Source organism: Anolis sagrei, chromosome 1, assembly GCF_037176765.1.
Source record: "Anolis sagrei isolate rAnoSag1 chromosome 1, rAnoSag1.mat, whole genome shotgun sequence".
NCBI lineage: Eukaryota > Metazoa > Chordata > Lepidosauria > Squamata > Dactyloidae > Anolis > Anolis sagrei.
Genome location: NC_090021.1, coordinates 315,580,955 through 315,595,481, shown reverse-complemented (window position 1 = coordinate 315,595,481; position 14,527 = coordinate 315,580,955). Strand labels below are relative to the sequence as shown.

Here is a 14,527-nt window from a genome sequence, read left to right as displayed (position 1 = left end):
ATGTGGAAGAATTAACACAGTTAATACAGGGTAACTGGATCATTTTTGGTAAACAGAGTAGTGGTTCAATAGGAAAATGGGGGATAACTGATTCTTGAATCATCATTTAGTATCAGAGCTGAACAAACAGTTGTGCTAGAGAAGCATCACGGGAAGCAGTATTAAAGTGAAATGGGCCACAAGTTCTTCTAATTCATGAGACCCATCAAGGTAAGAGATGCCCATGAATGAACAGCTGGCTGAACACCAAGCCCCAGAACGCTGGAGTTCAAAACAAAAGATACCAAAGAGAATAAATTGAAGTTTGTCAGAAAATGCACACAAACAATGGCTTGGAATGGTATTTCAAGCAAAGCTCAGGTGAGCTGATCCTGACCACTTGACTGCTATCACTCTAGTTTTCTATGAACCAGGGGAGCAATATAGTATAGGACAATGCACTTAGCATTTTTAAATCAAGATGTATTAAAGTAATCAGTATAGCAGCTGCACCCTGAACAACTGCCTTAAGAGATGTCCAGACTTTTCCCCACATCTCTAGATACACTTTGTGAGTGTATCCACTGAAGGACAGTATGCAACCAGACAGACATATACATTTTTCTCAATGACAGATAACAATTCTGTTTAATACTGTCAGTGTGTGTGGGTGTGCATATTTGGAGCCTTATTTGACAATGTTTCTGGCAGCATCAGGTCCTGCTTACTACTCTAACCAAATTAGATTCTTCAGCCAAGATGTGGAGGGGTGGCATCTTGGGAGAAGCCTGGCTTTCTAGAGAACCAGCAACCCTCTTGCTTTTCTGCATTAGCATTCTTGTTGACACAGGAAGTGAAATGGCTGTGCAGCAGGAGGTACACAAAAACAATCCCTAACCTGTCTCACATTTGTATTACATTACTACTTGAAACTGGCAAAGAATTTCAGACTAGGGAGATGGAATCCCTAATGACCACAGCTCTATGAATGGATTTTAAATGTCTGAATTAATAAATGAAAATAACGTTTAAATGTCTGTTTTAATATATATTTAAATTATGGCTACTAATACATTTTTAAAAACCTTATTTTTAAATTCTTGATGGGTTTATGGCTCAATTTTTTTATCCTGAGCTAATTGCATGCAATAAAACTGAATAATTATGTTTTCTCACTTTATTCCAGGGGGATGATTTAGGCTTTAATGCTGCTTTGGCAGTACAGTATATCACTGAAGAACAGATCGTCTTTTGTAACCACGTGTCACTAAATCCAGCGGTACCTGATGCAATGTTCAATCGCCTGCATATAGGCAAAGCATTAGAATATGGGTAAATGCCAGTAACCACTCGTCTTAGAAGTCATAAGCAGTTGTTTAATTTTTTTTAAACCATCACAGAGGCAAATATTAGCAGTGCAAGCTTTTAAAACTACAATTTTAAGGAGCATAGGCTAAAACTGTCTGCCCATGCTTAGCAGGAAACAGATTCCAGAAGTTTCAGAAAATAGAATCCAGATTGCTAAATGTTCTTCGTAGTGCCTTCAAGTTGAGTATGTACCTAGCTCAGTGGTTCTCAACTGCGTGTCCCCAGGTGTTTTTGGCCTACATTGCCCAGAAATTCCAGCCAGTTTACCAGCTGTTAGGATTTCTGGGAACTGAAGGCCAAAACATCTGGGGACACACAGGTTGAGAACCACTGATCTAGTTGCAGCTGGCACTTAACAGATTCTCAAAATTTGAATAGTATGGGGCCAAGTAGTCTGTGAATATTATTTATTTTTAAATATAATAATCTACATCACCAAAGGATGTTCTACTGAAGAGTACATGAAAAATAGCTATTATATGAAAACACTAAAACTAGGGTATGGTATAAGCCAGGAAGCAGAAAGAAAGAAGAAAGAAAGCAAGATTCGCCATTATGCATACCCACAATGATTCTCTGATGCCAGATGATGCCAAGACATCCTCTGATCCTATACATCCCTGAATAACCACAGGACAATATCTTTTTCTCTTCCAGAATTAATAGAAAGGAAATTATAGCTGCTGTCAAAATGTGGGGTGGCTTTAGGGGGTCTTGGACTGCACAAAAATGGGTGTAATGTTCTCATGCAGCTCACAGGTTGTGCTCTCACTCTTGTCCTGATCCGTCTTTAGAGATTAAACAGACTGCCACATGAAAAAGATCTTGGAGTCCTTGGAGACAACAAGTCAAACATGAGCCAACAATATGGTGCACTGGCTTAAAAAGCCAATGGGATGTTGGTCTGCATAAATAGGAATATAGTGTCTAGAACCAGGCAAGTCATGCTATCCCTCTATTCTGCCTTGGCCAGACCACACCTGGAATACTGTGTCCAGTTCTGGGCACCGCAATTTAAGGGAGATGTTGACAAGCTGGAATGTGTCCAAGAGAGGGCAACTAAAATGATCAAGAGTCTGGTGAACAAGCCCTATGAGGAGCAGCTTAAAGAGCTATGCATGTTTAGCCTGCAGAAGAGAAGGCTGAGAGGAGACATAATGAGAGCCTTGTATGTGAGGGGAAGTCATAGGGAGGAGGGAGCAAACTTGTTTTCTGCTGCCCTGGAGACTAGGACGTGGAACAGTGGCTTCATACTACAGGAAAGGAGATTCCTCCTGAACATTAGGAAGAACTTCCTGATTATGAGAGCTGTTCAGCAGTGGAACTCTCTGCCCGGAGTGTGGTGGAGGCTCCTTCTTTGGAGGTTTTTAAACAGAGGCTGGATGGCCATCTGTCAGGGGTACTTTGAATGCAATTTTCCTGCTTCTTGGCAGGGGATTGGACTGGATGGCCTCTTCCAATTCTATGATTCCTACAAGATACAAAGTAAAAACGTTTTCCTCCCATATCCCCAGTGGACCAAAAGCTCCATGGAGATGAGTTTTCTCTTAAAGAAAGAACTCTGGTCTCAGTATGACCCTACTCACAAAGAGACAGTTTCACAGGCACAGAAGGAGAAAAATATGTATCAGAAAATAAATGTATCACAAAGATAGAGAAAACTCTGTGTCTCGTTATCCACAACGTTGGATAGCACAAGACAGGATTTGGAGAAGTCTACTATGTAACAAATTCTGCACCCACAAAGAACAAAAACACACACAATAGCGCAGCTGGCAAGTGTCAGATTTTTAGGATCTAGTTTTCTTTATCTAGGTCCATAAAGACACTATTTTAAGTTTAAAAAAAATTACAATAACCAGTTGCCTCTTCTCATAAGGTAGTGCTTGGCATCCTCTGGATTCAGTTAAACAAATTCTCCCTGCTGATATAACAGAAGAAGAGTACGGAACAAAACCAATGAGAAATACATATAGACTATTTAGGATTTGCATGTTGTGTTAGGATGGTAAAAGACAAGAGAGACATAAGTCTACATTTTGTTTATTTATATGCATTTAAATGTACTTTGATATAATTATCAAGATAATAAAATGTTCTTATATTTTTAAATTTAGGCCAGGAGGAGCAGGTGTAATCAATAAGGTATTCAGGAAGCCAATTACTGGATACTTATTATCATGTGTACTTGTAGATGTACTGGATCGCTTCCCTGTTGAATCTAAAGCTGATAGTCCTGCTACATCAAATGTTTTAACTATTCTTGACCCTGTCACTGCCGGTGATCCATATCTCCTTCAGCTTGACCCCTCAGGTGTGTAGATCACATGATGAGCAATTAGTGAGAATTTTGTTTGTTTTTCTGAATAGAACTCAAAAATGCACAAGTTTCTACAAAAGTTTGTGTGTGTGTGTGGCTGGTTGCATTTGAGAGATATTTAAAATGTAATTGTAAGAGAAACAGAAAGTAACAGATTCCTCAGTCCAGATAGACAACTTTGAGTATACTGAATTATTAGGCCCAGTCCTGTTCAACATCTTTATTAATGACTTAGATGAAGGGTTAGAAGGCATGATCATCAAGTTTGCAGATGACACCAAATTGCGAGGGATAGCCAATACCCCAGAAGACAGGAGCAGAATTCAAAATGATCTTAACAGATTAGAGAGAAGTTCAACAGGAGCAAATGCAAGATACTAAGTCACCTTCATCACACTAGAGAAAAAATCAACTTAAAATCCGGATTATGCCTCCTGCAGAAGGTTGTTAAAGACTCCTCCCTAAACTACAAACTCCAGAATTCTGCAGGAGACAAAAACTGGATTTTAAGTGGATTTTTTTCTCTAGTCTGATGAGGCCCTTAGGCAGAAAAAAACAAAATGCAAAGATACAGAATGTGGGATGCCTGGCTCAATAGCAGTATGTGTGAAGAAGATCTTGGGAGTCCTTGTGGACAAGTTAAACATGAGCCAACAATGCCATGTGCCGGTAAAAAAAGCCAATGTGAATTTTGGCCTGAATAATGAATATAGTACATAGATCCAGGGAAATCATTCTACTCATCTATTTTGCCTTGGTCAGACCACACCTGGAATACTGTGTCCAATTCTAGACACTGCAATTGAAGGGATATGATGACAAGTTGGAATGTGTCCAGAAGAGGGCAACTAAAATGATCAAGGGTCTGGATAACAAGCCCTATGAGGAGCAGCTTAAAGAGCTGGGCATGTTTTGCCTGCAGAAGAGAAGGCTGAGAGGAAACATGATGGCAATCTATAAATATGTGTTGGAAGGTCATAGGGAAGGGGGACCAGCTTGTGTTCTGCTGCCCTGGAGACTAGGACATGGAACAGTGGCTTCAAATTACAGGAAAGGAGATTCCACCTGAACATTAGGAAGAACTTCCTAATTGTGAGAACTGTTCGGCAGTGTGGTGGAGGCTCCTTCTTTGGAGGTTTTTAAGCAGAGGCTGGATGGCCATCTGTTGGGGGAGCTTTGAATACTATTTTCCCGCTTCTTGGCAGAGGGTTGGAGTGGATGGCCCACATGGTCTCTTCCAACTCAATGATTCTGTGATTCTATGATTAAAAGTTTGGCTTTGAATCCCTCTGTGTATTCAATCTTTCTTTCTGGTTAAAATTTCACTGAGAACTTAACATTAAAGAAAATTGTAAATTCAATGGAAAAAATAAATTTAAAAATTGACTGCATGAGAATGAAAAATAACTGATAAAAGTTGGTGAATTAACCAGTGCCTATGATGGTGAAGAGTTTTAAGATAAGGTTTTTTTGGCGCTACCTTTCTACAGTCATGCTGTGTGCACCTGTGAGGCAAGAGGCTATGCTGATAGTGGCAGTACTGCTAGCAGTGTCTTCCATGTCAGAAGGATCCAAACTGATAGCCTTATTGCACTAGGCAAGCAAATCCCAATTGCATCAGGATAATAGTTTCTTTAATTAGGGCTCATTGCATGATGAGTCCCCCTTTGGGGGTAGAGAAGGGCGGGGTCCAAAATTTGAAATTATGTTGTTTTCATGGGATTCCATTAGATAAGTGTTTCTTTTCATTGGCACAACAAATCTTTTTATAACCCCCTTTCCAGTTTCTATTATACTATGATTTCCTTTGTGAAAGTTCAGTTGTGATTTTATGATAATTTTGGGTGGTCAGTGGGTGTCCTTTGGGGGGGGGGATGTCAAGCAAGGAGGAGAAGGAGATGGGTATTTCAATTGACAAAGTAACTATAAGACAGTGTATCGTCGAAGGTTTTCATGGCTGAAATCACTGGGTTGTTGCAAGCTTTTCAGGCTGTATTACCATGTTCCAGAAGCATTCTTTCCTGATGTTTCACCTGCATCTATGTCTGGCATCCTCAGAGGTTGTGAGGTCTGTTGGAAACTAGGAAAAAGGGGCTTTCTATATCTGTGGAATGTCCAGGGTGGGAGAAAGAACTCTTGTCTGTTGGAGGTAGGTGGGAATGTTTCAATTGGCCACCTTGATTAGCATTTATTGGCCTAGCAGTTTCAAGGTCTGGCTTCTTTCCGCTGGGGGAATCATTTGTTGATAGGTGATTAGCTGATTGTTTATTGTCAGGAGTTCTCTGTTTTAGAGTCTTGGTCTTTATTAATTGTTATAATTTTAGAGGTTTTTTTTAAATAATGGTAGCCAGATTTTGTTCATTTTCATGGTTTCTTCCTTTCTGCTGAACTTGTCCACATGCTTGTGCTTTTCAATGGCTTCTCTGTGTAGCCTGACATGGTGGCTATTAGAGCATTTCTGTGTCCTCAAATATTTTTGAACTTTTTTTCTCCATGGGAAAAAAAATTCCACTATCACCCCCCACCCTCGGAAGCTGGGGCTTGTCAGAGAAGCCAAAACTTTGCACATTGTACCTCCATCCCAGATCCTTCCCCAATTATGTTCCAAATTCTCTCTGTCTCATTACAGGGCTATAATAACATGACATGCTAATGTCCTCATTCCCTCTCTCACAGACACACTCACACAAAACACATACACCTGGAAATGTGACAGGAAAAGCTACAAGAATCTGTCATTTTAAACAAGCAGACAGAGCTGGCATGGTGACAGATCAGACAGATACAGTAGCTGCTGACTCTCCTCTGCCAGTGATTAGTTATGTCTGGAAAGTCCAATTTTCCTAATGAGGAAGCCGCACATCCCCTTACCAGGAAAAAAAGACATTTTTAAACGTATTGGAAGTGTATGTGTGTGCAAAACTAGGGAGGGGGTGGGGAAAATATCTTTTAAAAAGTAGTAGGTGGGGAGTCCCAATTGCTCTGTGTGGTAATGTTTTTGCACAAATGGACATTATAATCTCATAATGGTTCAGAAAGTATGTAAGAAAAGAGAATAATCCAAATTGAATAGCATAATTACAAACAACATAAACATAGTCCCCACGTTATGAACAAAATAGGTTATTATGTTAGTTTTTAAATTCAATTTGTAAGTTGGAACAGGTACAATTTTTAAAATGTAACTCCAAATATATTTTTCTTTTAGTTTTAGATGGCATAGGGAAGGATAACATTTGTTTTGCTGTCTGTGCCCCTGAGATTTTACTTTACTTTCTGTCCCTGTGACAATTGGATTTTGAAAACATTGGGTTGTCATGGAAACAAGGATTGGTCATAAAACTTCAATGGATATCTTTTCTCCATGATAACAATTCCAGCAGTGAATTTCCTTTCCTAAGGGAAGATTTCCTCTCACTTCCTGCTGTCTTGGGGACAGGAATTGAGATTAAATTTTTCTAATGAGGATACAGACAGCAGTAAAAATCTCACAGTGGCTCTAATCCCAGAACATACTAACCTAAATTTAAAAAATACAATTTGCATGGAGTTCTTCTTTAAATACAACTTGGCCAGATATTTGTCTTAACCTATTATTTATTTTTTCCTGTGCATGCAAAGGCTTAAACTAGGTTCTTGTGAGTTTTTTCGGGCTATATGGCCATGTTCTAGAGGCAATTCTTCCTGACGTTTTGCCTACATCTATGGCAAGCATCCTCAGAGGTAGTGAGGTCTGTTGGAAACTAGGAAAAAGGGGTTTTCTATATCTGTGGAATGTCCAGGGTGGGGCACAGAGCTCTTCTCTGCTGAAGCTAGGTGTGAATGTTTCAGCTGACCACCTTCATTAGCATTTGAAGGCCTGGTTGAGCCTGGGAAAATGTTTTGTTGAGAGGTGTTAAGATGTGCCTGGTTGTTTCCTCTCTGCTGTTTTGCTGTTGTAATTTTAGAGTTTTTTAATACTGATAGCCAGGCGTGAGCTTCCGCTGTCAGCCCTAGCTTCTGCCAACCTAGCAGTTCGAAAACATGCAAATGTGAGTAGATCAATAGGTACCGCTCCAGCGGGAAGGTAACGGCGCTCCACGCAGTCATGCCGGCCACATGACCTTGGAGGTGTCTACGGACAACGCTGGCTCTTCGGCTTAGAAATGGAGATGAGCACCATACCCCAGAGTCAGACATGACTGGACTTAATGTCAGGGGACTACCTTTACCTTTACCTTTAGCCAGATTTTGTTTATTTTCATGGTCTCCTCCTTTGTGTTGAAATTGTCCACATGCTTATGGATTTCAATGGCTTCTCTGTGTAGTCTGACATGGTGGTTGTTGAAGTGGTCCAGCATTTCTGTGTTCTTTAATAATATGCTGTGTCCAGGCTGGTTCATCAGGTGCTCCGCTATGGCTGACTTCTCTGGTTGAAGTAGTCTGCAGTGCCTTTCATGTTCCTTGATTCGTATTTGGGCGCTGCGTTTGGTGGTCCCTATGTAGACTTGTCCACAGCTGCATGGTATACGGTAGACTCCTGCAGAGGTGAGAGGATCCCTCTTGTCCTTTGCTGAACGTAGCATTTGTTGGATTTTCTTGGTGGGTCTGTAGATTGTTTGTATGTTGTGTTTCCTCGTCAGCTTCCCTATGCGGTCAGTGGTTCCCTTGATGTATGGCAAGAACACTTTTCCTCTGGGTGGATCTTCATCTTTACTCTCGTGGCTTGTTCTTGGTCTTACCGCTCTCCTGATGTCTGAGATCAGGAGTATCCATTGGCCTGTACCGTATACCATGCAGCTGTGTCCACAGCTACCATGCAGCTGTGGACAACTCAGCGGTTTAACCCACTTCGCCAGTCTTCCAGAAGCAGTGGCACCATAGAGAATATTTACTAGTACTGTGTAGCAGGCAAGGCAAACTCTTTTTAGAATGTACTTACCATAGTAAGTCCTTTTAGCTCCAGTACCATCATTAGCCTCAGTCCTATTTGTAATTGTCCTTTACTTTCCCCCAGTAGTTCACTAAATGCCTTTTGGCTTCATAGTTTCATCTTCTGGCATTCTCTCTTGTTTCTTCTTAGATCGTCTCATCATAGAGTTTACATGGTAAAGAAATCTGAAATGGGGTTTACCAGGCCTCCTTATACACAGTATTGACAAGTATTTGCTATGATGTCATTGTCATTGTCCCTTGAGAGATCTTCCACCAGTGCCACCCCTCACAATTGCTAGTGCCCAGTAGCTGTTTGGTATATTTCATCTGTCTGCCCAGCAAAATTTGCCCTGATATGGAAAGCCTTACTAGTAGCTGCATTACTACCAGCATATCCTCTTGCCTCACATGCATTTTATTTTGCAAATACTGTAGCTGGAATGACAGTGTCAATGGTTTTCTCATCTTTAAAATCCCTCATTTTGGAAAACAAGGTGCCTGCCAGCTATGGTTGCAATTTTTCTGTTCCCTCTGCTCTAGTGTGAGACTACTTATGATTTGCCTGTGTAGCTCCATCCCTCCTCTCCTTCAGGAAGAAGCTTAAATCGTGGTTCTGGGACCAGGCATTTGGGGAGCAGGCTTGATAGCCATTGCAATGTTTATGTGAACAGACAATGGACAGGCTCCGATAAAGTCCTTGAACGATGAATTGGATTGGATTTGATTACATGGTTGCTAATAATGTTTTAAAATGGATTTTAACTTAATGGTTTTATTTAATGTGCAATGTTGTGATATATTGTGTATGTATTCTGTACGTGTTGACATTGATTTGTTGCTGATGTAAGCTGCCCTGAGCCCCCTTCGGGGGTTGAGAAGGACAGGGTACAAATGTTGGTAATTAATTAATTAATTAATTAACAAGAAAGGGGAAGACTTGGGAACAGGAAATAGGAAAAACTCTGCTGCCTCATTTCAGTTGATGTGATGACAAAGTGGAGTTGGCTGTAAGTCAGGTTTTTTTTCCATTTAAATTAGACACATCTATATTAGTGTCGAAAGTTGAATGCATGTTTTTGTGCAATCTGTGTTTTGATTTTTTTTAAAATATATTTATCTCCAGCTACTAACATATTTAGACCAACGGATGTAGAGAAAACAGTAGTGATTCCAGGAATGAGCAGTTTCTTGATTATTCAATTTGTGAGTGACACTGAAACTTTAGGACATGCAGTTATGCCTAATCAAGTGGTTACAGGCCGTGGTACTCCACCTGACCAATGGTTTTTGTATGATTTTGGCACTACGAATGGAAGAAAATGGAGAATTATTGTTGACATATGTAGATATACAATTCAACAGTTTGATGATTTACCTCTCCATGCAATTAAATACCTGGATATTGGATCACAACTAGAGTTTTCATTCCGAGTAACCCCAGTTAATGTAGGTAAGGTAATCAATTTCTTTCTTTATTATTACTTATTATTATTGTTGTTACTTTCTTTATTATTATTATTATTATTATTATTATTATTATTCATTAGTCTTTATCAAACAGACATAACGGTCTTTTATAATATGTAAAGAAAAACTCTTCATGTGCTTTTCTTGTACTTTCAGTGTAAGTGTTCATTGTTAACGATATCAAAAATACAGCCAAATATATTTCTCAACTACATGTATGTACCTAACAAGACCTGTAGAAACTATATGCAGTCTTTGTGCATATACTTAATCGATACAAGCCCAATATGGCTGTGCAGATGTTAGTGGCAACATGTCCTACAGCACTCCATGGCCTGATGCTAGTCCCCTGTATCTTTAAAAAAAATGATCATGACACTCAACAGCACCAAAATGCATTGATATATGTACATATTGCCCAGTTCCTGTTAGCAATCCTGTAATTATATTTTGAAATATTAAATTCACACACAAACGCATCCCCCTTTTTTCAGCAAGAAGGGAACCAAAACAGTTTCCCTTAGAGCATGAAAACTGAATTAAGAATAACAGTTTCATTCAATAGTGCTTGAAGTGAGTCAGCAACTTACTGTTTGGACATTTTGCAAGGAAAATCGCATTAGCCATCAATCCAGTAGTTGTTCACATGTTACAAGGGAGGTATATCATATATACTTGAGTATAAGCCGACCTGAATATAAGCCGAGGCATCTAATTTTACCACAAAAAACTGGGAAAACACATTGACTCGAGTATAAGTCAAGGATGGGAAATGCAGCAGCTACTGGTAAGTTTCAAAATAAAAATAGATACTAATAAAATTACATTAATTGAGGCCTCAGTAGGTTAAATGTTATTTAATATTTTTGTAAAACTGTAATTTAAGATAAGTCTATCCAACACTGATTAAACCATTATTATAACCTTCTTCAATGTAAATGTGCTTACATATCTTCCAATAATAATAAAGTAAAATAATAAATGTAATAAAATAATAAAAATAGAGTGGAAATGTAATAATAACAATAATAATAATAATAATAATAGAGTAATGATAATAAATAGAGTAAAATAATGTAAATGCAATTATTATTATTACTATTATTAGAGTAAAATAATAAATGTAATAAAAATAATAATAACAGAGTAAAATAATAAATAACCTTGACTTGATGATAAACTCGGGGGGGGGGGGGGATGTTCCACCAAAAAAATCCCTGGCTTATACTTATATATATGAGTAATATGTATTCTTCTGCTTCAATCTTCTGAGACTAGCTGTTCTTTATGAATTCTCAAAAATAATACCGGATAGCGGGATCCTATTTAAAAGTAGCTTAAATGCCTTTCAACATAAATCCAACAGCTTGCAAGTGCCTGACTGTTTGTTCAACGAAACTTTCCATCCTTTACCTCATATGTGCAAAATGTGGGTCCTCAAATGTGGGTTTCCCAGTGTGTTGAGCAGTTTGGGGCATAAATGGTCTCATAGTTCTACTGACAGAAGCAGTACCAATCTCACTATTTGATTCTGATCAGATATTTTATAGCAGGTGGATATCATATTGACATTCAGGTTGTAGTTATAGCCAACCACATAAACATGAGTTTTTAATCCCTATAGCATTTTAATATGCTTTCCTATACCAGTAAATACGATAGAAATTTACATTGGAATTAGTCAAAATATTTAACTATTTTTGTTCTGATTGTACTCCCAGAACATATTTTTCTTGTACAATGTTTTCCAAGGGAAAAGAAAGAGAGGAAATAAGCACTATCTTCATTGTCTCATTTCACAGCCTATCAGGTATTCCATAGGCAACTAATGAGGGTAGTAGTTGGAAGGCCAACTCTCCTGGATGTGGATACAACGGATTACTGGGACGACAGTGATAGTTATGTAATTCATATCACTGTTCAGAGTAGATTTTTCGAAAAGGTAACAAATACCAAACTTTTTCAAGATGTCTTGATATAATATAAATAAATGTAACACCCCAGCACATTGATCCAGACTAGTTTACAATGTCTTCTGTAACAACATTCTGAAAATTGTAGGTTGGTAAGTTATGTTGTTAATCTGTAGTTACATTTATTTTAGAGGCAGTCTGAGAGTATAGAATTAGCATGGAAGCAAATTTAAGCCTATAGGTTGACAGGTTCTGTGGATTGATATGATATAATTATCGGAATACACAAGGATTAAACTACCTATATTCTAGTTGCAGTGGGATGGATTGCTATCAGGAGACTTACTAAATTACACTAATAGATTTCTTATTGCCCAAATTGGTGGGGAGAACCTTGGTTTAATAAATAATAATAATAATAATAATAATAATAATAATAATAATTTAACAATAGTAATTTTATTACCCAACTCTCTTTATGGCTCAAGGTGGGTTATAGCACAATTTAAACACGGCATCATCATAATAGAATACGTTCAATAAAAGCATACATTGAAAGTTAAAATACATGAGACAAATAATAACATACTGTGTAAGCCTGCCAGAAAAGGTAGGTCTTCAGTTGTATCTTAAATTCTGTCAGCTAATTTAGCTGTCAAATCTTTTCCAGCAGATTAAGTTTAACTGCTTCAAAGTTTGGCTCTTCTCCCTGTTCTGGGACTGCTGAATCTGACTGGGGAAGGGGACAGGTTGAGCTTCTGCCTGCATGTCCCACCTGGGTCAGTTATCTTCATTATTTTCCTCACAAAAGGATACGGATTAAGGCATGAAACTACATGGTTTCAGTTTCACGTGTTTGCACCATTACTGATTAGATAACACTGCTTAGGCTGATAGATCGTCATCACATTTAGCAGGGGGAAGCATAGGGAACCAGGTCATCCCGTTCCCTCCCAGCTTTCCATGTCTTGTGGGATGGCCAGCCATACCACGTACTGTTTGCGTCTTACCCCATCATTTCCCCTGCTTTACTCCTCATTCTTCATTCAGTAGTTTGCATAACACCCAATTCCTGAAGACCATCTTCATGTTCCGTTTCCATGTGCTGCAAAAATGAAACCCCACCGAGTCCCTTTACATCATTTGATGGTTTCCGTGGGGCTCCCATTTCTGCAGAGCAGAAGACCATCTGATGAAGTATTTAGCTTCATGTGCAACCTTAAAGGTACTCATTTGTTTCTCATTCACATGGATATAGATAAGCTACAGTGAAGAACAGGTTAATTGTTTTGTCCGGTGTTATTTTGTATATATACACAACTCAGCTTCCTCCTCACTTTTGTCATAGGAAGTGCTAGATGCTCTTAGTTTTCTTGCAACTGGATGGTCTAGCAACTCTGTGGAAATAACAAAACCCCTTTGAACATGCATAGTTGATGGCAGTGGGGCTCCTGTAAAAAATATTAGCAATAGAAGAAAGTGTTGTACAGATCCAGAATTCGTTTGTGTTACTGTGCAGATAACCATGAAAAGAACCCTTTCTTATTCAACTAATACCACTAAGACCATTTCACAGCTAAATTGAGTTGGATTAGGAATGTTGTCTTGCATGGGTAAGTATGTAGTAGTGTAGTAGATAAATATATTAAAATATTCACATGGATTAGATATTTGTGAAATAATATGTTTTGAATGATCTCAAAGAAAAACTGTATCTGGAACTTTCTCTGTTATATATTTTTCATATATACAATGTGGTCAAATCAGCATTAAGGTATTACTTTAATCTGTGTGGCGATGGGCAGGGGAAGGTGGAGTTAATTGTTCATTCATGTTGGAAATAACTTAATTTTATGCTTTAATAAATATCCCTAGGGTAAAACCTCAATCGCTGTGATAATTAGGTATGCGTCCCTTATTTGTGATGTCACAACTATAATCTTAACTATGAAGAATTCCTGCTCCTATCTTAAAACAATGCACTATGTTCTGCCTGTTGAAATCAAGGAAGAGGATTGGCTATCTAATGGATCTGTTTATAAGCACAATACCACAGAAGGTTCTAGACTTTTAAAGAACCTGCCGGTAAGGATCCTGAACTTTGTATGCCAGATGGTTCATTTCATTGCTGATCTTTCCTAAAAGCTCTAGGCAGGCAAACAGCAAAGATGGAATGATGTAATATGCCACCGCAAAATACATAATTTCAAGGCCAAGTCAACAAACAAGACATTAGAGTCCAGCTAACATAACCGTGATTTGTGGAATTGATATAATAATATCAATAATACCTAATAGTAATAATAATAATTTTATTTCTTACCCGCCTCTCCTCACGGCGTATGTATCACCATTCCCCCAGTTTCTCTAGTACATTTTGTTTGTTTGTTTTGGAGCCCCTGGTGGCGCAATGGGTTAAACCCTTGTGCTGACAGGACTGAAGACCGACAGGCTGGAGGTTCGAATCCGGGGAGAGCGTGGATGAGTTCCCTATGTCAGCTCCAGCTCTCCATGCAGGTACATATTTGTTTTGGAGCCCCTGCTGGCACAATGGTTAAACCCTTGT

The 14,527-nt window shown here is 38.7% G+C and overlaps 1 protein-coding gene across 1 annotated transcript in view; it reads left to right on the top strand.

Moving 5' to 3' along the window:
- Positions 1–14,527, top strand: part of CATSPERB (cation channel sperm associated auxiliary subunit beta) — a 58,425-nt gene that overhangs the window by 25,363 nt on the left and 18,535 nt on the right. The window contains exons 16-20 of the mRNA XM_067462966.1: positions 1,166–1,311; positions 3,465–3,661; positions 9,705–10,031; positions 11,851–11,990; positions 13,837–14,046. Coding sequence (XP_067319067.1) covers positions 1,166–1,311; positions 3,465–3,661; positions 9,705–10,031; positions 11,851–11,990; positions 13,837–14,046 — 1,020 coding nt within the window. The remainder of the gene's footprint in view (positions 1–1,165; positions 1,312–3,464; positions 3,662–9,704; positions 10,032–11,850; positions 11,991–13,836; positions 14,047–14,527) is intronic.